General features: G+C 35.7%; 5 protein-coding genes across 7 annotated transcripts; 4 read left to right on the forward strand and 1 right to left on the reverse strand.

The window, feature by feature from the left end:
• The first annotated feature begins 627 nt into the window (after positions 1–627).
• Positions 628–2,782, forward strand: LOC128877818 (prohibitin-2). The gene is made up of 6 exons (XM_054125374.1): positions 628–959; positions 1,212–1,474; positions 1,542–1,859; positions 1,960–2,037; positions 2,123–2,219; positions 2,451–2,782. The coding sequence occupies exons 1-6, from the start codon at positions 830–832 to the stop codon at positions 2,642–2,644; spliced, it is 1,080 nt and encodes a 359-aa protein (XP_053981349.1). The 5' UTR covers positions 628–829; the 3' UTR covers positions 2,645–2,782.
• A 343-nt stretch (positions 2,783–3,125) lies between these two features.
• LOC128877815 (aspartate--tRNA ligase, cytoplasmic) lies at positions 3,126–6,135 on the forward strand. Its single transcript, XM_054125369.1, has 12 exons — positions 3,126–3,272; positions 3,491–3,528; positions 3,601–3,685; positions 3,781–3,964; positions 4,050–4,152; positions 4,216–4,537; positions 4,603–4,774; positions 4,869–5,016; positions 5,095–5,284; positions 5,369–5,449; positions 5,510–5,621; positions 5,704–6,135. The coding sequence occupies exons 2-12, from the start codon at positions 3,491–3,493 to the stop codon at positions 5,865–5,867; spliced, it is 1,599 nt and encodes a 532-aa protein (XP_053981344.1). The 5' UTR covers positions 3,126–3,272; the 3' UTR covers positions 5,868–6,135.
• A 274-nt stretch (positions 6,136–6,409) lies between these two features.
• LOC128877820 (snRNA-activating protein complex subunit 1) lies at positions 6,410–8,049 on the forward strand. Its single transcript, XM_054125377.1, has 4 exons — positions 6,410–6,929; positions 7,066–7,363; positions 7,430–7,767; positions 7,828–8,049. The coding sequence occupies exons 1-4, from the start codon at positions 6,787–6,789 to the stop codon at positions 7,949–7,951; spliced, it is 903 nt and encodes a 300-aa protein (XP_053981352.1). The 5' UTR covers positions 6,410–6,786; the 3' UTR covers positions 7,952–8,049.
• A 26-nt stretch (positions 8,050–8,075) lies between these two features.
• Positions 8,076–11,671, reverse strand: LOC128877816 (uncharacterized). Of its 2 annotated transcripts, XM_054125371.1 has the most exons (8): positions 11,537–11,671; positions 10,373–11,278; positions 10,048–10,251; positions 9,642–9,932; positions 9,325–9,449; positions 9,146–9,263; positions 8,794–8,960; positions 8,076–8,710 (listed from the first exon to the last, which is right to left on the reverse strand). In XM_054125371.1, the coding sequence occupies exons 3-8, from the start codon at positions 10,240–10,242 to the stop codon at positions 8,485–8,487; spliced, it is 1,122 nt and encodes a 373-aa protein (XP_053981346.1). In that variant the 5' UTR covers positions 10,243–10,251; positions 10,373–11,278; positions 11,537–11,671; the 3' UTR covers positions 8,076–8,484. The 2 variants fall into 2 exon arrangements, with proteins under 2 accessions (XP_053981346.1, XP_053981345.1); XM_054125370.1 differs by lacking the exons at positions 10,373–11,278; positions 11,537–11,671 and having other exon boundaries at positions 10,048–10,348.
• Positions 11,672–14,076, forward strand: LOC128877817 (lysosomal acid phosphatase-like). 2 transcript variants are annotated; one of them, XM_054125373.1, is made up of 7 exons: positions 11,672–11,813; positions 12,106–12,194; positions 12,521–12,619; positions 12,698–12,937; positions 13,020–13,205; positions 13,280–13,615; positions 13,708–14,076. In XM_054125373.1, exons 3-7 carry the CDS (start codon positions 12,524–12,526, stop codon positions 13,882–13,884), a joined length of 1,035 nt encoding a protein of 344 aa, XP_053981348.1. In that variant the 5' UTR covers positions 11,672–11,813; positions 12,106–12,194; positions 12,521–12,523; the 3' UTR covers positions 13,885–14,076. The 2 variants fall into 2 exon arrangements, with proteins under 2 accessions (XP_053981348.1, XP_053981347.1); XM_054125372.1 differs by having other exon boundaries at positions 11,780–11,915.
• The last annotated feature ends 67 nt before the right edge of the window (positions 14,077–14,143 follow it).

A 14,143-nucleotide genomic window follows, 5' to 3' on the forward strand; every position in this document is an offset into this window, starting at 1 on the left:
AAAAAGCAGCCCTGAACAATTTTCGAAAAATTAATACTTCGCAAGTTGTTTTCGAAAAGTGTAATGAATAGGAAAATTGGGAAAAATGTGGCGAAAGATACTTTGTTTATTTTCATTGTTTTCTTATACAAAAAGGATACAAGTAATCAATTACTATTTTGAACGAGTCGAATGAAAACGTACAGGGTGTCCCAAAAATTTTGTAACACCTTGAAACGGGTGGTTCAGGAGGTGATTTGAAACAACTTTTTCCTTCGCGAAAATGTTGTCCGAGGTTTCGTTAAGGAGATATTAAGAGAAAGCATCGACCAATTAGAGCGCACGTATACCGTTGGAGCGCACGCGGTAGCGTATGAGCATGGACGCCTAGTCCAACGGTATACGCGCGCTCTGATTGGTCGGGAATTTTTGTTAATATCTGCTTAACGAAGCCTCGGACAACATTTTCGCTAAGAAAAAAGTTGCTTCAAATCACCTCCCGAATCACCCCTTTCAAGGTGTTACAACATTTTTGAGACACCCTGTATACGTTGGAAAACATCATATTTTGAAAACAAGACTTAATCGTGATTGAACATGGTGAGCCATGGATCTATAACAGAGTATGGATTCTATAGGAATATATATGATCCTAGGTCCATAGAAAGTTCCATCTGGTGTTTCTTCTTTGTGGAGCAGTGTCGTGCATTTCATGGTCTTCATTTTCAATCGGAGCAAGGCAAAGGCACTTTTTTTGATTGTATCTTTAATTTCAACCACGTTAACAACGTAGTTGATTGGGAATCGTCGATCTTTAACTTGCCTTAGCGACACATAATCGTAATTAATAATGGCACAGAATAAAATTAACGAATTTGCATCACGTTTTGCAAAAAATCCAAATGGACTGTCCTTTGGGTTTAAGTTCCTTGCAGCGGCCGGCGTGGCGGTTTATGGTGTTGCGAAATCCATGTACACAGGTTAATTTCCTTTTTACATTCTATCAATTACGTTTAATTATTGTTGTTAATAAAAGTACTTCTGAAGCCGGTTACTATATTCTTAAAAATTGTTTGCACGTCACGATCAACATTACGTCTCGTAGAAAGAAATTTGAATTCAAATTATTTCATTGGAAATGATCTTAAAATTGAAAGTAATACTCGAAACGACAACCTTTAAATTAAAGGTTGTTTCTAGATATGTTTGAATTTATAATTGTTTCGTTTCAGTGGAGGCTGGTCATAGAGCGATAATGTTTTCTCGTCTGGGAGGCATTCAAAAAGACATCATGACCGAGGGTCTACATTTCCGACTTCCATGGTTCCATTACCCGATTATTTATGACATCAGGAGTAGGCCTAGAAAAATATCCTCGCCTACGGGATCCAAAGACTTGCAAATGGTCAATATTTCTCTTCGAGTACTTTCCAGACCTGATGCCAGCACATTACCCACAATGTACCGTAATTTAGGTCTTGACTACGACGAGAAGGTTGGTATGAATCTTATTGTAACATTATCTTATTATAATTTTACTAACAAAGGCAATTGTGTTTTAGGTTTTGCCAAGCATTTGTAACGAAGTATTAAAATCAGTTGTCGCTAAGTTCAATGCTTCTCAGCTTATTACACAGAGACAACAGGTCTCAAACATGGTACGAAAAGAATTAACCGAACGTGCGCGTGATTTCAATATTGTCTTAGATGATGTATCCATAACCGAATTGAGTTTTGGTAAAGAATATACCGCTGCTGTAGAAGCTAAGCAAGTAGCTCAACAGGAAGCGCAAAGAGCAGCTTTTGTCGTGGAGAGAGCAAAGCAGGAAAGACAGCAAAAGATTGTCCAGGCTGAGGGTGAAGCGGAAGCGGCTAAAATGATATCCTTTAAAAATAATTACAGTCGTAAATGTATAAGATAACAACTTATCTATAGATTAGCTTCATTTTCAAATAGAAATATCCTTAACTCCCGTGAACTTAGGTTTAGCTGTTAGCCAAAACCCTGGTTATTTAAAACTGCGAAAACTTCGAGCAGCACAAGCTATTTCCCGAACGGTAATTACACAAATATTCTGGGCTACTTACTAATAAATGGTTAACGTTAATACGAGTCTAATTATAAATATAACTTTCGTTTCAGATTGCTACCTCTCCAAATCGTATATTCCTTAGCGGTAACAATCTAATGCTGAACATTCAAGATCCATCGTTCGACGATTCGTCAGACAAATTGAAAAGTAAGAAATAAAAAGGCAACGTGAAATTTTCTTATACGTATATCTTCCCACAATGTTATACAGCGCAAAATGATTTTCAATGTTACACATGTAGATACGAAAAGATATTGTCAATAAGATTGATTAGATGTTTTTAGATACAAAGTATCATTGCACCTATATTTGATCCCCTCTTTATGGTGTACGCTGCGATGATGCTCGCTCGCAAATCTCGAGCTCGTGTGTTTTCAGGTCGTGAAGGGATGGGCTGGAAAAACTGGAATAATACTACAGAAAGCGCGGTCAAATCTTTAAAAGCTGATCGTCAATCAACAGTGACAATTGACGAAAAGTCGTTTATCCAGGCTGCATCGGTATCTTCGGAAGAACAAATGTCCGTTTTATTGGATTCAGCGGACAATGGGGCAAAAATGATAGTTTCTTGAATTAAATACTTAAAAAGGTTTGAGGAGATCTTGCGATGCGAGCTCGTCTTTTCTATCGTAATCCTTATCCAAATCCTACTGTTGTATACTTCTGCGAGCATTTTGATGATAAAAAAAAATATAACTCATCGAAATTTTAATTAATTTTGGTCTCTACGTTATCGACGTAGGTGAATAAAGCATAGTTTAAAGTCGTCCTTTCAAACCTTCTTAATATATTCATAAAATTTCCGTGTGAAAATAATTTACATTTTATTTTTGTATAAAATAATATGAAATATATGTATATTTTTCCCATATAATGTTACAGATCAAACAAAGTTTATTATAATTTTGTATACAATATTTTATACTGTGCGATTTATTGAAAAAAATATTATCTTTATTTAGTCACGTTTACCAAAGATAAACTGTACTCTGAAATTATTACACATGTTACAGTACTTTGTCTTCGTTTATCTTCATTTATCTAAAGATTCGCGAAAAAGATAAAATCCAAGCAATTTTAGAATTTACTTCGAGTTACGGGCTGCGGTCTGCTAAATTTGAGACTAGTGTGTAATTGTATTAAATAACCTCTATAAATTTAGGTACAGGAGAAATAAAAACGTATTGAGTCGAAATAAAGGTGCGTATCGTTAAAATAAAATTTGTAGATCACGATAACCTCAAATAACCTTTATTTTCAGCGTTTCCATATGTATTTGACATAAAATGATTGTTCATAATACAATGGGGTTCGCTAATTTTATTCATATGTGTATATTAAAATAATATCACACATTTTTTATATGATACTGTATTGTGTTTCGTGTAACTAACATTTTTATTGCATCGTTTTTATAGATGGGAGAGGATAAACCTGTAGACCCCACTGTAGGAGGGTAAGATAAACGATATTTCTTTGGAAATTTTATAAATTTGAATTCTATTTTAAAGATATATTTTTTGTAAAGAGATGAACCTTCTAAGAAAGCTCTTAAGAAGCAACAGAAAGAGGCAGAGAAGGCAGCAAAGAAAGCTGAACGTAAAGCTCAAAATGTAAGCTGAACTGTATGTTGCAAAATATTGATTGTTTGTGTATTTTTATCTAATGAATTTTATTTTACAATAATATATCTGAATTGTGAACATAGCAAGCGCAACAAAATGTGAACGAAGAAGAAGATCTGTCGGTTGGAAACTATGGAGATACAGGATTGATACAAAGTAAAGAGAAAAATCCAGAGAGAATATTTACTGATGTTAAAAATTTAGTACCAGGTTTGGAAAATCAAACTGTATGGGTAAGAGGACGTTTACATACTAGTCGTGCTAAAGGTATGTCATCTAGAAAAAAAAATTAAATTTTAAATGTTATTCATTCGTTATTAATACTTTATCGAATACGAATTGTTCTTTGCAGGCAAACAATGTTTTATTGTTCTAAGACAGCAGTCATACACTGTACAGGGGTTAGCTGCAGTAAATGAAAAGATCAGTAAGCAGATGATCAAGTTTATATCGAAGTAAGTTACAAGAGTTAGTTATAGAATTAATATCGTTTTGTATTTAACACAGTAATCTTGTAGTATTACCAAAGAATCCATTGTGGACGTAGAGGCAGTTGTGAAACGTGTACCTTCTAAAATTGAATCATGTACACAGAATGATGTAGAGGTTCACGTTGAAAAAATATTTGTTGTAAGCGCTGCAAAACCACAATTACCTTTACAAATTGAAGATGCCTCTAGGCCTGTGGGAGAAACGGACGACAATGCTCTTAATATAAAAGTGAATCAAGACACTAGATTAGACAACAGAGTTTTGGATTTAAGAACTCCAGCAAACCAGGCCATATATAGAGTTGAAGCAGCTGTTTGTAAATTATTTAGACACATCCTTACAAGTAAAGTAAGTTGTTCTCAAATTTTATTATGTACTTAAAATAATTTATTTAATTAGTGTTTTATTCGTAGGGTTTCGTCGAGATTCATACACCGAAAATTATATCCGCGGCAAGCGAAGGCGGAGCAAACGTTTTCACAGTGTCATATTTTAAGGGAAACGCTTATCTAGCTCAGTCTCCTCAGCTCTACAAGCAAATGGCTATAGCGGCTGATTTCGACAAGGTTTTTACTGTAGGAGCAGGTAATGCAATATTTTTAAATTGAATTGTTTATTTAAATGTTCTACAGAACATGGCGCCATTGTTCTACGATTATATGATATGATAATTTTTTAGTTTTTAGAGCTGAAGATTCTAACACGCACAGGCACTTAACAGAATTCGTTGGTCTCGACTTAGAAATGGCATTTAAATATCATTATCACGAAGTAGTCGATACTATCGGACAGTTATTTACAGAGATGTTTAAAGGTCTTCGCGATAAGTTAGTAAAAATTTCTAATTGATATGAAAATTAACAGGATGAATCTTCTGCAGATATAATTGTATCGCATAATTTCAGTTATGCTGCTGATATCGAGGCTGTACGTCAACAATACAATGTAGAGCCTTTCGAATTCTTAGACCCACCCCTGATATTAGAATTCAGCGACGCGATTAAATTATTGGCGGAAGCTGGAGTAACTTTGGGCGAAGAAGACGATTTGTCTACTCCAGATGAAAAACTGCTGGGTAAACTTGTAAAGGCAAAGGTGAGTGTCCGTCCACATCTGTGAAAAAATTGTTGATAACATGGTATCATGGTAATTGATTTTTCATGGTATTTCTTTTTTCAGTACGACACCGACTTTTACATTTTAGACAAGTATCCATTGGCAGTAAGACCGTTCTACACTATGCCAGATCCGAACAATCCGGTAAGTGTACAATTTATTTCAATCTCTTGTCAAATGTATACCATAATATATTCATTTCAGAAAACATCGAATTCTTACGACATGTTTATGCGCGGCGAAGAAATTATTTCTGGCGCGCAACGTATACACGATCCTGAACTTTTAACGGAACGCGCGAAACATCATGGAATTGGTTAGACAGACTTCTGACATATGTATTTTTCCAGTTCGAGTATAATTGTTTCGAGTATAATTTCATTCTTTGAATATTTTAGACTTGGAAAAGATCAAAGCCTACATCGACGCGTTCAGGTATGGTTGCCCTCCTCATGCCGGTGGCGGAATTGGCTTAGAGCGTGTCGTTATGTTGTACCTTGGTTTAGACAACATCAGAAAAGTTTCAATGTTCCCTCGTGATCCTAAACGTCTTACACCTTAAATATTAAGTTTTTCCGCGCTATGATCTATATACTGAAATGACGTGTGGAATTATGAGAGTGGTTAGTAAATTTGAAAAATTTCTAAACACTATGCGACAGGGAAACAGATCGATAAAACACTTTGATTATGCTTTTACATTATTCATATGTATCATACACATGTACGATTATTAATACACTGTCGTGGCAAAATATAATTTCAAAAGAAGAATATATGTATTTTTTCTTTTGTACCATACTATCGCTCAATAAAATTTTGGAAAATCAGCACTTAATTATTAATGAGGAATTACGATTTGAAGGAATGAGATCAGTGGTGAAAAAGCTCGCTCCGAACTGATTCATACCAGTTTTAGTACCAGTGGGATAATTTTCATTTTGTGGTGCAAGATGAGGCTTTTGATCTCAGGCACATTAAATAAATAAAATATTAGTGGCCCCATCTTACAGAAATGGTGGGTACTATTTTTACTACAAACTTGGGAATTTTCCTACCGATGGCGCCACTGGTACTAAACCCCGCTCACTAAGCCGCTCAGTGAGCGGTGGTCCTTCTGGAAGCTCCCATTATCTAAACGTTATAACCTTTAATCAGAGGTTACCTATTAGACTTCTCTCTCTTTTTCTTTCTCTACCTGTACTACCTGTTTACCTTTGTCACACACAGACACAAGGTTATGAGAAGCTTTGTTTGTATTTGTAAAAGGGAAAAATTCTTTGCGCCGTGCGATCGAATGCGACCATAATCTTCCTTAATCTGGCATTTGTGATCATTCGTGATTACAAATGTTTTCGGATGCAAACGAACTTTAAATTTTGTCCATAGCGAAGATCAAAGTAACGAATAACTTTATAAAATACCACGTTATCGTTGCAACTATTAACCATAACAATAGCTGTGTGTTTACAAACATATAAATGGCAGCGAGCAAGTCTCTAATTTTGAGCGGTTTCAAAGAAGATTGCGAACGACTAATCGCTTGTTTCGAACAGGGGAACGATATCAGATTTCAAACTTTTTGCGAGATCTGGAAAGAGTTGAAATTCTCACTGGTGTTTACGTAAGTTTTTATACTTGTGCCAAACAATCGGATTTTCACCACGTATATTGAACTTTAGAACGTGGTAAATAATGATTGCTTTTTTAAAGACGTGATAACTTATTATTTATGATTTATATATTCTTTGCACTTCTAGCGGGCGTCCTTCGTATATAGAATTGTGTGAATTTTGCGAGGAGGCTTTGAATGTATGTAAAAAATTCCTTCTTTTACCCCCGCGTTTTAAAGAACGCGTTGGAGGATTGTATCTTTTGTATGGAGTATATTATAAAATGCCGGTGGACCTGTTCAAAATTAGAGTTAAACTGGACGATTGGCGAAGCATTATGGAGTTGCACGCAGAAATAAAAGAGGCGGAACATTTGGATGCCAATTATGTATTATCTAAACTAATAGCAGATAATGCATTTCATTTTTGTATATTTGATAAAGAGGTGAGTTTAAAAATTTTCAATACACTTGGTAGCTTATGAAGTTTATAAATGATTTTTTGCTTTTAGTTTGGCCTAGAAAAACAATATCGCATTAAAGAGTCACAATCCTTCAATCCATACTCTGTGTTACCAACTCTGAAGGATTTAACAGATAAACATCCAATGCTGTCAAAGATAGATGAATTAAGCAAAGCTTACGAAAAAAAGAAACAAGCATTGGTATCGCAAAGTAAATCAACCGTTAGTTTAAATCTATTTAAAGCGGACATCGCGGAAGAAATTATTAACGATATTCAGGACTTTGAAGAACAGAAAAGAAATAACCAGATGAAAAATGCGTACGGCAACGAAAAGACTTCTAGCGCTTCGACTTCAAAAGAGGAATATAAGAAGTCATCTCAAATGTATGTATATACATATTAAAAAAAACATTTCTTATTTTGATTATTTTTATTAATTTGTAGGAAAGGTATTTGTAAACGCAAAGTACGGTCGCTAATTGACGATGAATTTCAAACGGATCCGAATGAGTCTGAAACGGAAATATTAGATCTCGAAGATTCCGATTTACTAGAAGATTCAGATTAAAGAAAAAAAAAAAAAAAGAATGAAGTATACATCTTTCGTCTGTAAGTGTAATCTTGCATTATTGAATAAATCGTTTTAGTTTTGTTTACTTTTAATAAGTTGTACAGAAACTATACTCGACGGATGGTGTTTGTATTTAAGTTTTATTAGGAAGAGTACAAAATAATTATAAGGAACAAGTCAGTGAAAGTATCAATCGTTCCAAATTTAAAGAAACCGTTTATAGAATACGTTGTACTCTATCTCATTGTAGCTGTTTTGCACAGGCTCTAAATGAAGTTAATACAATTAAATTACTGAACATGCTTAAAGTGGAATTAAAGTAAATTTCTGAACTTCAAAACTGGGGATAATGTATTGTAGGTTTTCGGGCGTTAGGTCACTTTATCAGAGATTAGTTCCAAAGGAGTAACTTTTCGTTTCCACGTAGCTGTATGTATATTTTACGACGTTAAAAGTGAATCTATATACTGGATGCGATAATTGCGTAAACCTTGATTAAGCTCACGGCAATGAGTTCACGTTAGGATTTCTTAGTAAACTTTTAGTTGATTGTTGTCATCAAATCCAGCACTGTGGCCCGCGTTTCGTACGATAAAACTAGTCCCGTCGTAATGCATTCGTCGTTCGCCGCGACGCACAAAAAGATGAGATGTTTGACCAAGGGAAGCGGTGCAATGTAAAAATGGTGTCGTTAACGAAGCCGTTCCATTACTAGGCGACGTGCGTAATTGATATTTATTACTGTTCCGTGCGATCCTATTGGAAAATAAATTTGAAATTTTTATCTGCTTACAGTTTGCTAGTCTAACGTTTTGGAATTGTAGTATTAATTGAAATACCTAACGAGACCATCAGGGGTTTGAGAGACTCTAACGTTATTAATGATCCAATTTTCTACGCCTTCGTTGGTCAACCAATACTGAGCTGCGCTCAAAGCCGCTGCTGCTTCTTGTAAGCATGCTGGACCATGCCGCGAACGAGAGTAAAAAACGCTTAGAGAGAAATCCTAAAATTGAAATATTTTAAGATATTTAAGACTTTTACTTTCTTCATGGTTGATACTAACTAAAGGTTCTGGCTGTAAGCTGTATCCTTCGAGTAAGATACTCCGACGTTAGCATCGACCACGTTAAATATTTTGTTTAAATACAAACAACGACGTCTAGTAAAAATACATTTCCGTTACTCTACCTGACTCATATCAGAAAACGAGTCCGTGGTCGTTCTTGTTCCTGCTGTATCCACTAAATATACAAGGGCGCACTGTTCCGAAGTGAAGCTGACACCTTTATACCACATCTTCGCGTATCTAACGAAAGATGAGAATATTTGTTAATAGTACTTTAACGATGTTTACAGATGCCACTAACTTGTTGTTGCCGTGAGCATCGTGAGCCAAGATTTCGACTCGCGATCCGTACTGATATATTCTTCCATTGGGGTGTAGTAATGCCGCAGCTGCTCCAGAACCGCTTAACGATAGCACGATGTTATTCTACGCTGACGATAAATGCAACTCAGATAAGAATCATGTAAGTGCCGAGAATAGTTTTTTTATATTCATGAATATGAATGTACATTTGCCTCGTTCATTTAGATGTCTTTTTTTTCTGTGTAGAGGTCTTGTCGATGATCGTACAGGAGTCGGGAAAGAAATTTCATTGTAAAGCAGAAAAAAAGGAGATACCTTGAAATTGATAACTCTGACCGCACGATCAATCGTCATATCGACACAGATCCTATTGTGAAGTCTCAAGGAAATTGTTCCGTATGGCGTGGCAACTATAGCAGCGTCGGTATTGTGTTCCCTCCAATTCTCCGCGTAGACGGACGTCTCTTCGTAGTAAGGTGCGATAGTTTTAGAGTTTCGAGGGTGCCGCCAAAGCGCTGTTGAATTAGAGAATGCTGTTGCGCTAGCTAATCCGCCCCATTGTTCCGACGGAGGTGCTTCGAAGTACTTGGAAAATTCACTGTACCGCTAAAAAGGAAATAGCAAATTCATGATGGAGATTATGTTTTACGACTCAAAGGGAAACGATAAATTAATGTTAATTTCTGAAACGAATAGCTAACGTTCAAAATGCTTGAACTACCTGAAAGTTAGTTTCTTCTGTTTGCGCGTGATAACTATGCGCCGTGTAGAGAGATCTTGGTCGCATTGGGGGTGTCGAGCTAGTTTGATTCTGAATCGCTGGCATGGAACACGGCGGTTGATTCGTCGCCTGTGTCCCTGTCTGTGCGTTACACTTCTGGATCTCTTTTCGGTACTCGCCGCAAGGAGTTGCCATAGCTTTTGCCTTCGATTTATATTGCGAAAAGATAGAATTATTCGAGAGATTTGCGTAAGATACGGGAGTACGTTTCTTTGCTCGTCGAAGCATTTTTATAGATTTTTTATAGAGAAAATTGAAAAGAGACCTTGGAATTGGCGCTAGCGTTTTTTGGCTTCTTGTGACGGGACTTTCGGGGCTTCGACACCGCCGTTTGACCACCCTCGTTTATGCGATCCACGGCTGAAGCGGTTTACGTACAAACGAGCTCAGGTTCTTCCACTGAATCCGCTTCTTCGACGGGTTTTTGCCTCAGCGTATATACTCACATGCGTGAGTCTATTCCTGGAATTTCTCTTGAGAGCCCGTGGATCGCGTTAAAGGAAATCAAGACTCGTAAATACTTGTAAGAACTTGTATCAACGATGGTTGGAAGATATTTCGATAAAACAATTGAACGACTTGATTTCTCGTTGCCCTGACAATAAAAAGTGACAAGAGACTGACTCCAAAAAAAGTTCGTCAAAACGAGAGTAGTCAAGCTCTTTTGTAGATTCGAATGGTTTTTCCATCTATATGTTTTTCGCATTTATAAAGTACCGCGATAATTAAGATACATTTAGTCGATATTTAATTTAAGCTGAAGAAATTAATTTTGGTATTTCTTGATTACAACTTTTCCGCTTCCGAATTACGAATTGACGTTGAAAAAGGAAGAAATAACGATTACTAACGAGGAATTATATAATTGTCATAACTTGTGCGATTAAGTATTATTACGTGTCCTTTTAATATGCTTGACTAATGCTTGATTAATTCTTATTGTCATGCTGTAACTATATTCGCATCTCATTAAGAACAAGTTTTGTAACGTTTCGAATATTTTTTATTCCCTTTTGTTTCCTGAAAGTTATACGGTTTTCCTGTAACGGTTCGATGTAGTACGCACGATGAGTCATCGGTTATATGAATTTTAAACGTGTCAAAACGATATTTTGAATGACTTCTACAATCGCGCACTTTCAACGATAGCAATTGCTCCAGTTTTCCTGTCCTGTCGAGCAAACCATTGTTAGTACATAAAGTTCGATAATAAATTTTGATGTACAGGATGAAAACAAAAATTATTGCAAGTCAACCAACTCGTTGCATAACTGTTTAATTGTCACTTCCTTTATGCAATTAAAATGTCCAATTAAAATAATGAAGACTGTAATATGATTGGATTATATAGAATATCTGTTTAATCGAATTGTGAATCTTGATTCCACCTAACACTTATTACAAGAATTTTTGTTAATATTTTACTAACTCGTACTTTTTTCCAGGTACTATAAGGCATTGATCAACACGCGAAGGACCAGAATGAACGCGTATGCGAGTTATATCATTTATATATCTTGCAGCATCGCTAACATCAATAGAATAAATGTTGGACACTCGAGTATATAACAGTCTTGACACAAGTAACATTATATTGTATAATACTGCTTCTCGTATGGTGGGGGCATAGAATTTATCTGGTGATACTTCTTAAGGCCTCAGTACGCGCTCGTTCCGCACGTGTTACAACTCGTCCAAGTTCACTGGTAAATGGAAAGCGGTTCTCGAAAAACTTCTACTTGACAAATTCTCGATAATGATAGTTCTTAAATTCCTGCTTCTCTCGAGCGTTGTCTACCTAACGTTAGGTAATTGATTTTCTCCTCCTGTTAAATGTAGAAAAAAAGCGATCACGACCTCTAAATAACGACGGAAGGATCAAATTCAGAATAACACAGCGATCTCTGTTGCTGTGACTGTTTCAACAGACGCGAGTATTTAATTTCACCAATGTCCTTGGAATTGTCATATAAAGTATCATACTTTCTCATTTTGCAGGGTCGCCTGTGCCAATTGAAGACGCCGCAACCAATCACGAAAAAGATGATGAGAAAGCCCGCGACACTACTCTTCGATTAGTAACAATAGTAAGTACAGAATGAATTGACTTTGTCTTGTCTCGTAATCTTGCCTGACTTTGTCTTGCTAACATTAAAAGAATTATATATTTTTTTCATATGAAGTTTGACATGTCTTTATATTCGGTTAGACGTATTTGCAATTGGATTAACGTTATCGTGTATTCAATAAAGGCACTTTGTTGGAAGTAAGTGTCTTGCGTTACTTTATAACTTAATCTGTGTATTAGAGACAACGATAACGCGATGATCACGCGCTCGATACATTTGTTTCTTATATCGATAGTTATTATTCTCTTTTAATAATTGTAAAAATAATCGAAATTTATGTTTAGGTAATGAGACATGGGGAAAGGGCACCGCAGGATACCTACCCAAATGACCCTTATGCGAACAGTTCGATGGAACCTTATGGTTGGGGTCAACTGACAAACGTACTACTTTGTTCGACTTTTTTCTTCAACGTATTAATATTATTTGATTTGACTCTACAAATTGAAATTTCTGTATAGGAGGGAAGAAGGAGTCAGTACAATCAAGGCCTTTTTCTGAGAGATCGTTACGACGATTTCCTGGGTTCGATATATAATCCCGACATATTTTATTTGCAATGTACCGCAGTGGATCGTACAAAAATGTCTGCATTGCTAGAAGCAGCAGCTTTGTGGAAACCAAACGAAAAGCAATCGTTCAAGCCTGATCTACCATGGCAACCTGTTACCCTATTTTATCAGCCGCGGTCAGAAGATACAGTCTGTATTTTGTTTTATAAGATGAATTAATTTCATTTCAAATTTGTATCATCCTTAATTTCTATACGCTGTATCTCTATAGTTGATGTTAATTTGGGATACTTGTCCGAAATACACCAAGCTTCGACACGCAATAATGAGTTTACCAGAGATTCAAAAAGTTCAAAACGATAACAAACAATTGTACGAAGAATTGACGAACTTAACGGGTATGGTAATTTCGACTCCCGATGATGTCAGTTCACTTTACGCAACGTTAATGGCAGAGGTGCGCATTACCTTTTATAACATCTAAATGCTTCGTAAAAGTACTTTATTCGCATTGTAAATTTTATATTTTAGGAACAAATGAATTTAACTCTTCCTGACTGGATCGAAGATTACTATCCTGATCGATTGCTACCGTTGACATTATATGACTTTCAACTTAATACGTACAATGATACTCTCAGGAGATTCAAGGGTGGACCTTTTCTGAAAAAGATTGTCACCGACATGCTAGATAAGAAAGATAATAGTTTAGAACCTGAAGGAAGGAAAATGTTTATGTACGTAGGCCACGATAGCACCGTCGTAACTTTGTTAGATGCTTTGCATGTGTGGAACAACCAACTACCTCATTATAATATCATGACTATGATCGAATTACACGAAAACAAAGATGGATGGAATGTTCAGGTGAAAAATAAGCGTGTGTTTTATGTATTAAGGATAGGTTAATAAATATCGTGCAAGATTTATTTTATATTATTTTCATACTTTTTTCACAGGTATATTTAAGAAATACAACTGATCATGAACCATACCCTCTGACTATACCAGGATGCACCACGATTTGTCCCCTTGAAGATTTTGTTCGCATTTTCAAACCAACAATACCGGACGATTGGGAAGAAGAATGCAAAGTTGAAGGGGATTATACACCTCCACCTGCTCCAGTTCCTTAATTGTAATAATTTGTTTAGTTAAACTTTTCGTGTCATTAAAGCAGGTTAGTAACTGAAGGCAAATGTAAAACGTGTAATGAGAAGCACAAAATTAAAATCATGGAAAAAAATGATATAAATAATTAATTTTTAATAATAGGTTACTTTGTTATAACATGAAATTTTTTGAACGAATAAACAAAAATGAGAATATTACGAGATAGAAAGTTGTAGGCTAAAACATGTACAGTAATATTGGGTTTTTTCAATTAAGAATTTA

This window comes from Hylaeus volcanicus, chromosome 6, assembly GCF_026283585.1.
Source record: "Hylaeus volcanicus isolate JK05 chromosome 6, UHH_iyHylVolc1.0_haploid, whole genome shotgun sequence".
Classification (NCBI taxonomy): Eukaryota; Metazoa; Arthropoda; class Insecta; order Hymenoptera; family Colletidae; genus Hylaeus; species Hylaeus volcanicus.

Bases quoted from the DNA above. Each gene is read 5' to 3' on its own strand.
- LOC128877818 (XM_054125374.1), top strand. From the start codon at position 830: ATGGCACAGAATAAAATTAACGAATTTGCATCACGTTTTGCAAAAAAT. The intron at 1,475-1,541 runs GTTGGTATGAAT...ATTGTGTTTTAG, and splicing joins GTCTTGACTACGACGAGAAG to GTTTTGCCAAGCATTTGTAA. The intron at 2,038-2,122 runs GTAATTACACAA...CTTTCGTTTCAG, and splicing joins CACAAGCTATTTCCCGAACG to ATTGCTACCTCTCCAAATCG.
- LOC128877815 (XM_054125369.1), top strand. From the start codon at position 3,491: ATGGGAGAGGATAAACCTGTAGACCCCACTGTAGGAGG. The intron at 3,686-3,780 runs GTAAGCTGAACT...TTGTGAACATAG, and splicing joins CTGAACGTAAAGCTCAAAAT to CAAGCGCAACAAAATGTGAA. The intron at 4,153-4,215 runs GTAAGTTACAAG...GTAATCTTGTAG, and splicing joins ATGATCAAGTTTATATCGAA to TATTACCAAAGAATCCATTG.
- LOC128877820 (XM_054125377.1), top strand. From the start codon at position 6,787: ATGGCAGCGAGCAAGTCTCTAATTTTGAGCGGTTTCAAAGAAGATTGC. The intron at 7,364-7,429 runs GTGAGTTTAAAA...TTTTGCTTTTAG, and splicing joins TTTGTATATTTGATAAAGAG to TTTGGCCTAGAAAAACAATA. The intron at 7,768-7,827 runs GTATGTATATAC...ATTAATTTGTAG, and splicing joins TATAAGAAGTCATCTCAAAT to GAAAGGTATTTGTAAACGCA.
- LOC128877816 (XM_054125370.1), bottom strand. From the start codon at position 10,335: ATGCTTCGACGAGCAAAGAAACGTACTCCCGTATCTTACGCAAATCTC. The intron at 9,450-9,641 runs GTATCTCCTTTT...TCGTCAGCGTAG, and splicing joins TCAGAGTTATCAATTTCAAG to AATAACATCGTGCTATCGTT. The intron at 8,711-8,793 runs GTATTTCAATTA...ATTTTCCAATAG, and splicing joins ACCCCTGATGGTCTCGTTAG to GATCGCACGGAACAGTAATA.
- LOC128877817 (XM_054125372.1), top strand. From the start codon at position 11,864: ATGATAGTTCTTAAATTCCTGCTTCTCTCGAGCGTTGTCTACCTAACG. The intron at 12,195-12,520 runs GTAAGTACAGAA...ATTTATGTTTAG, and splicing joins CTCTTCGATTAGTAACAATA to GTAATGAGACATGGGGAAAG. The intron at 12,938-13,019 runs GTCTGTATTTTG...GTATCTCTATAG, and splicing joins AGCCGCGGTCAGAAGATACA to TTGATGTTAATTTGGGATAC.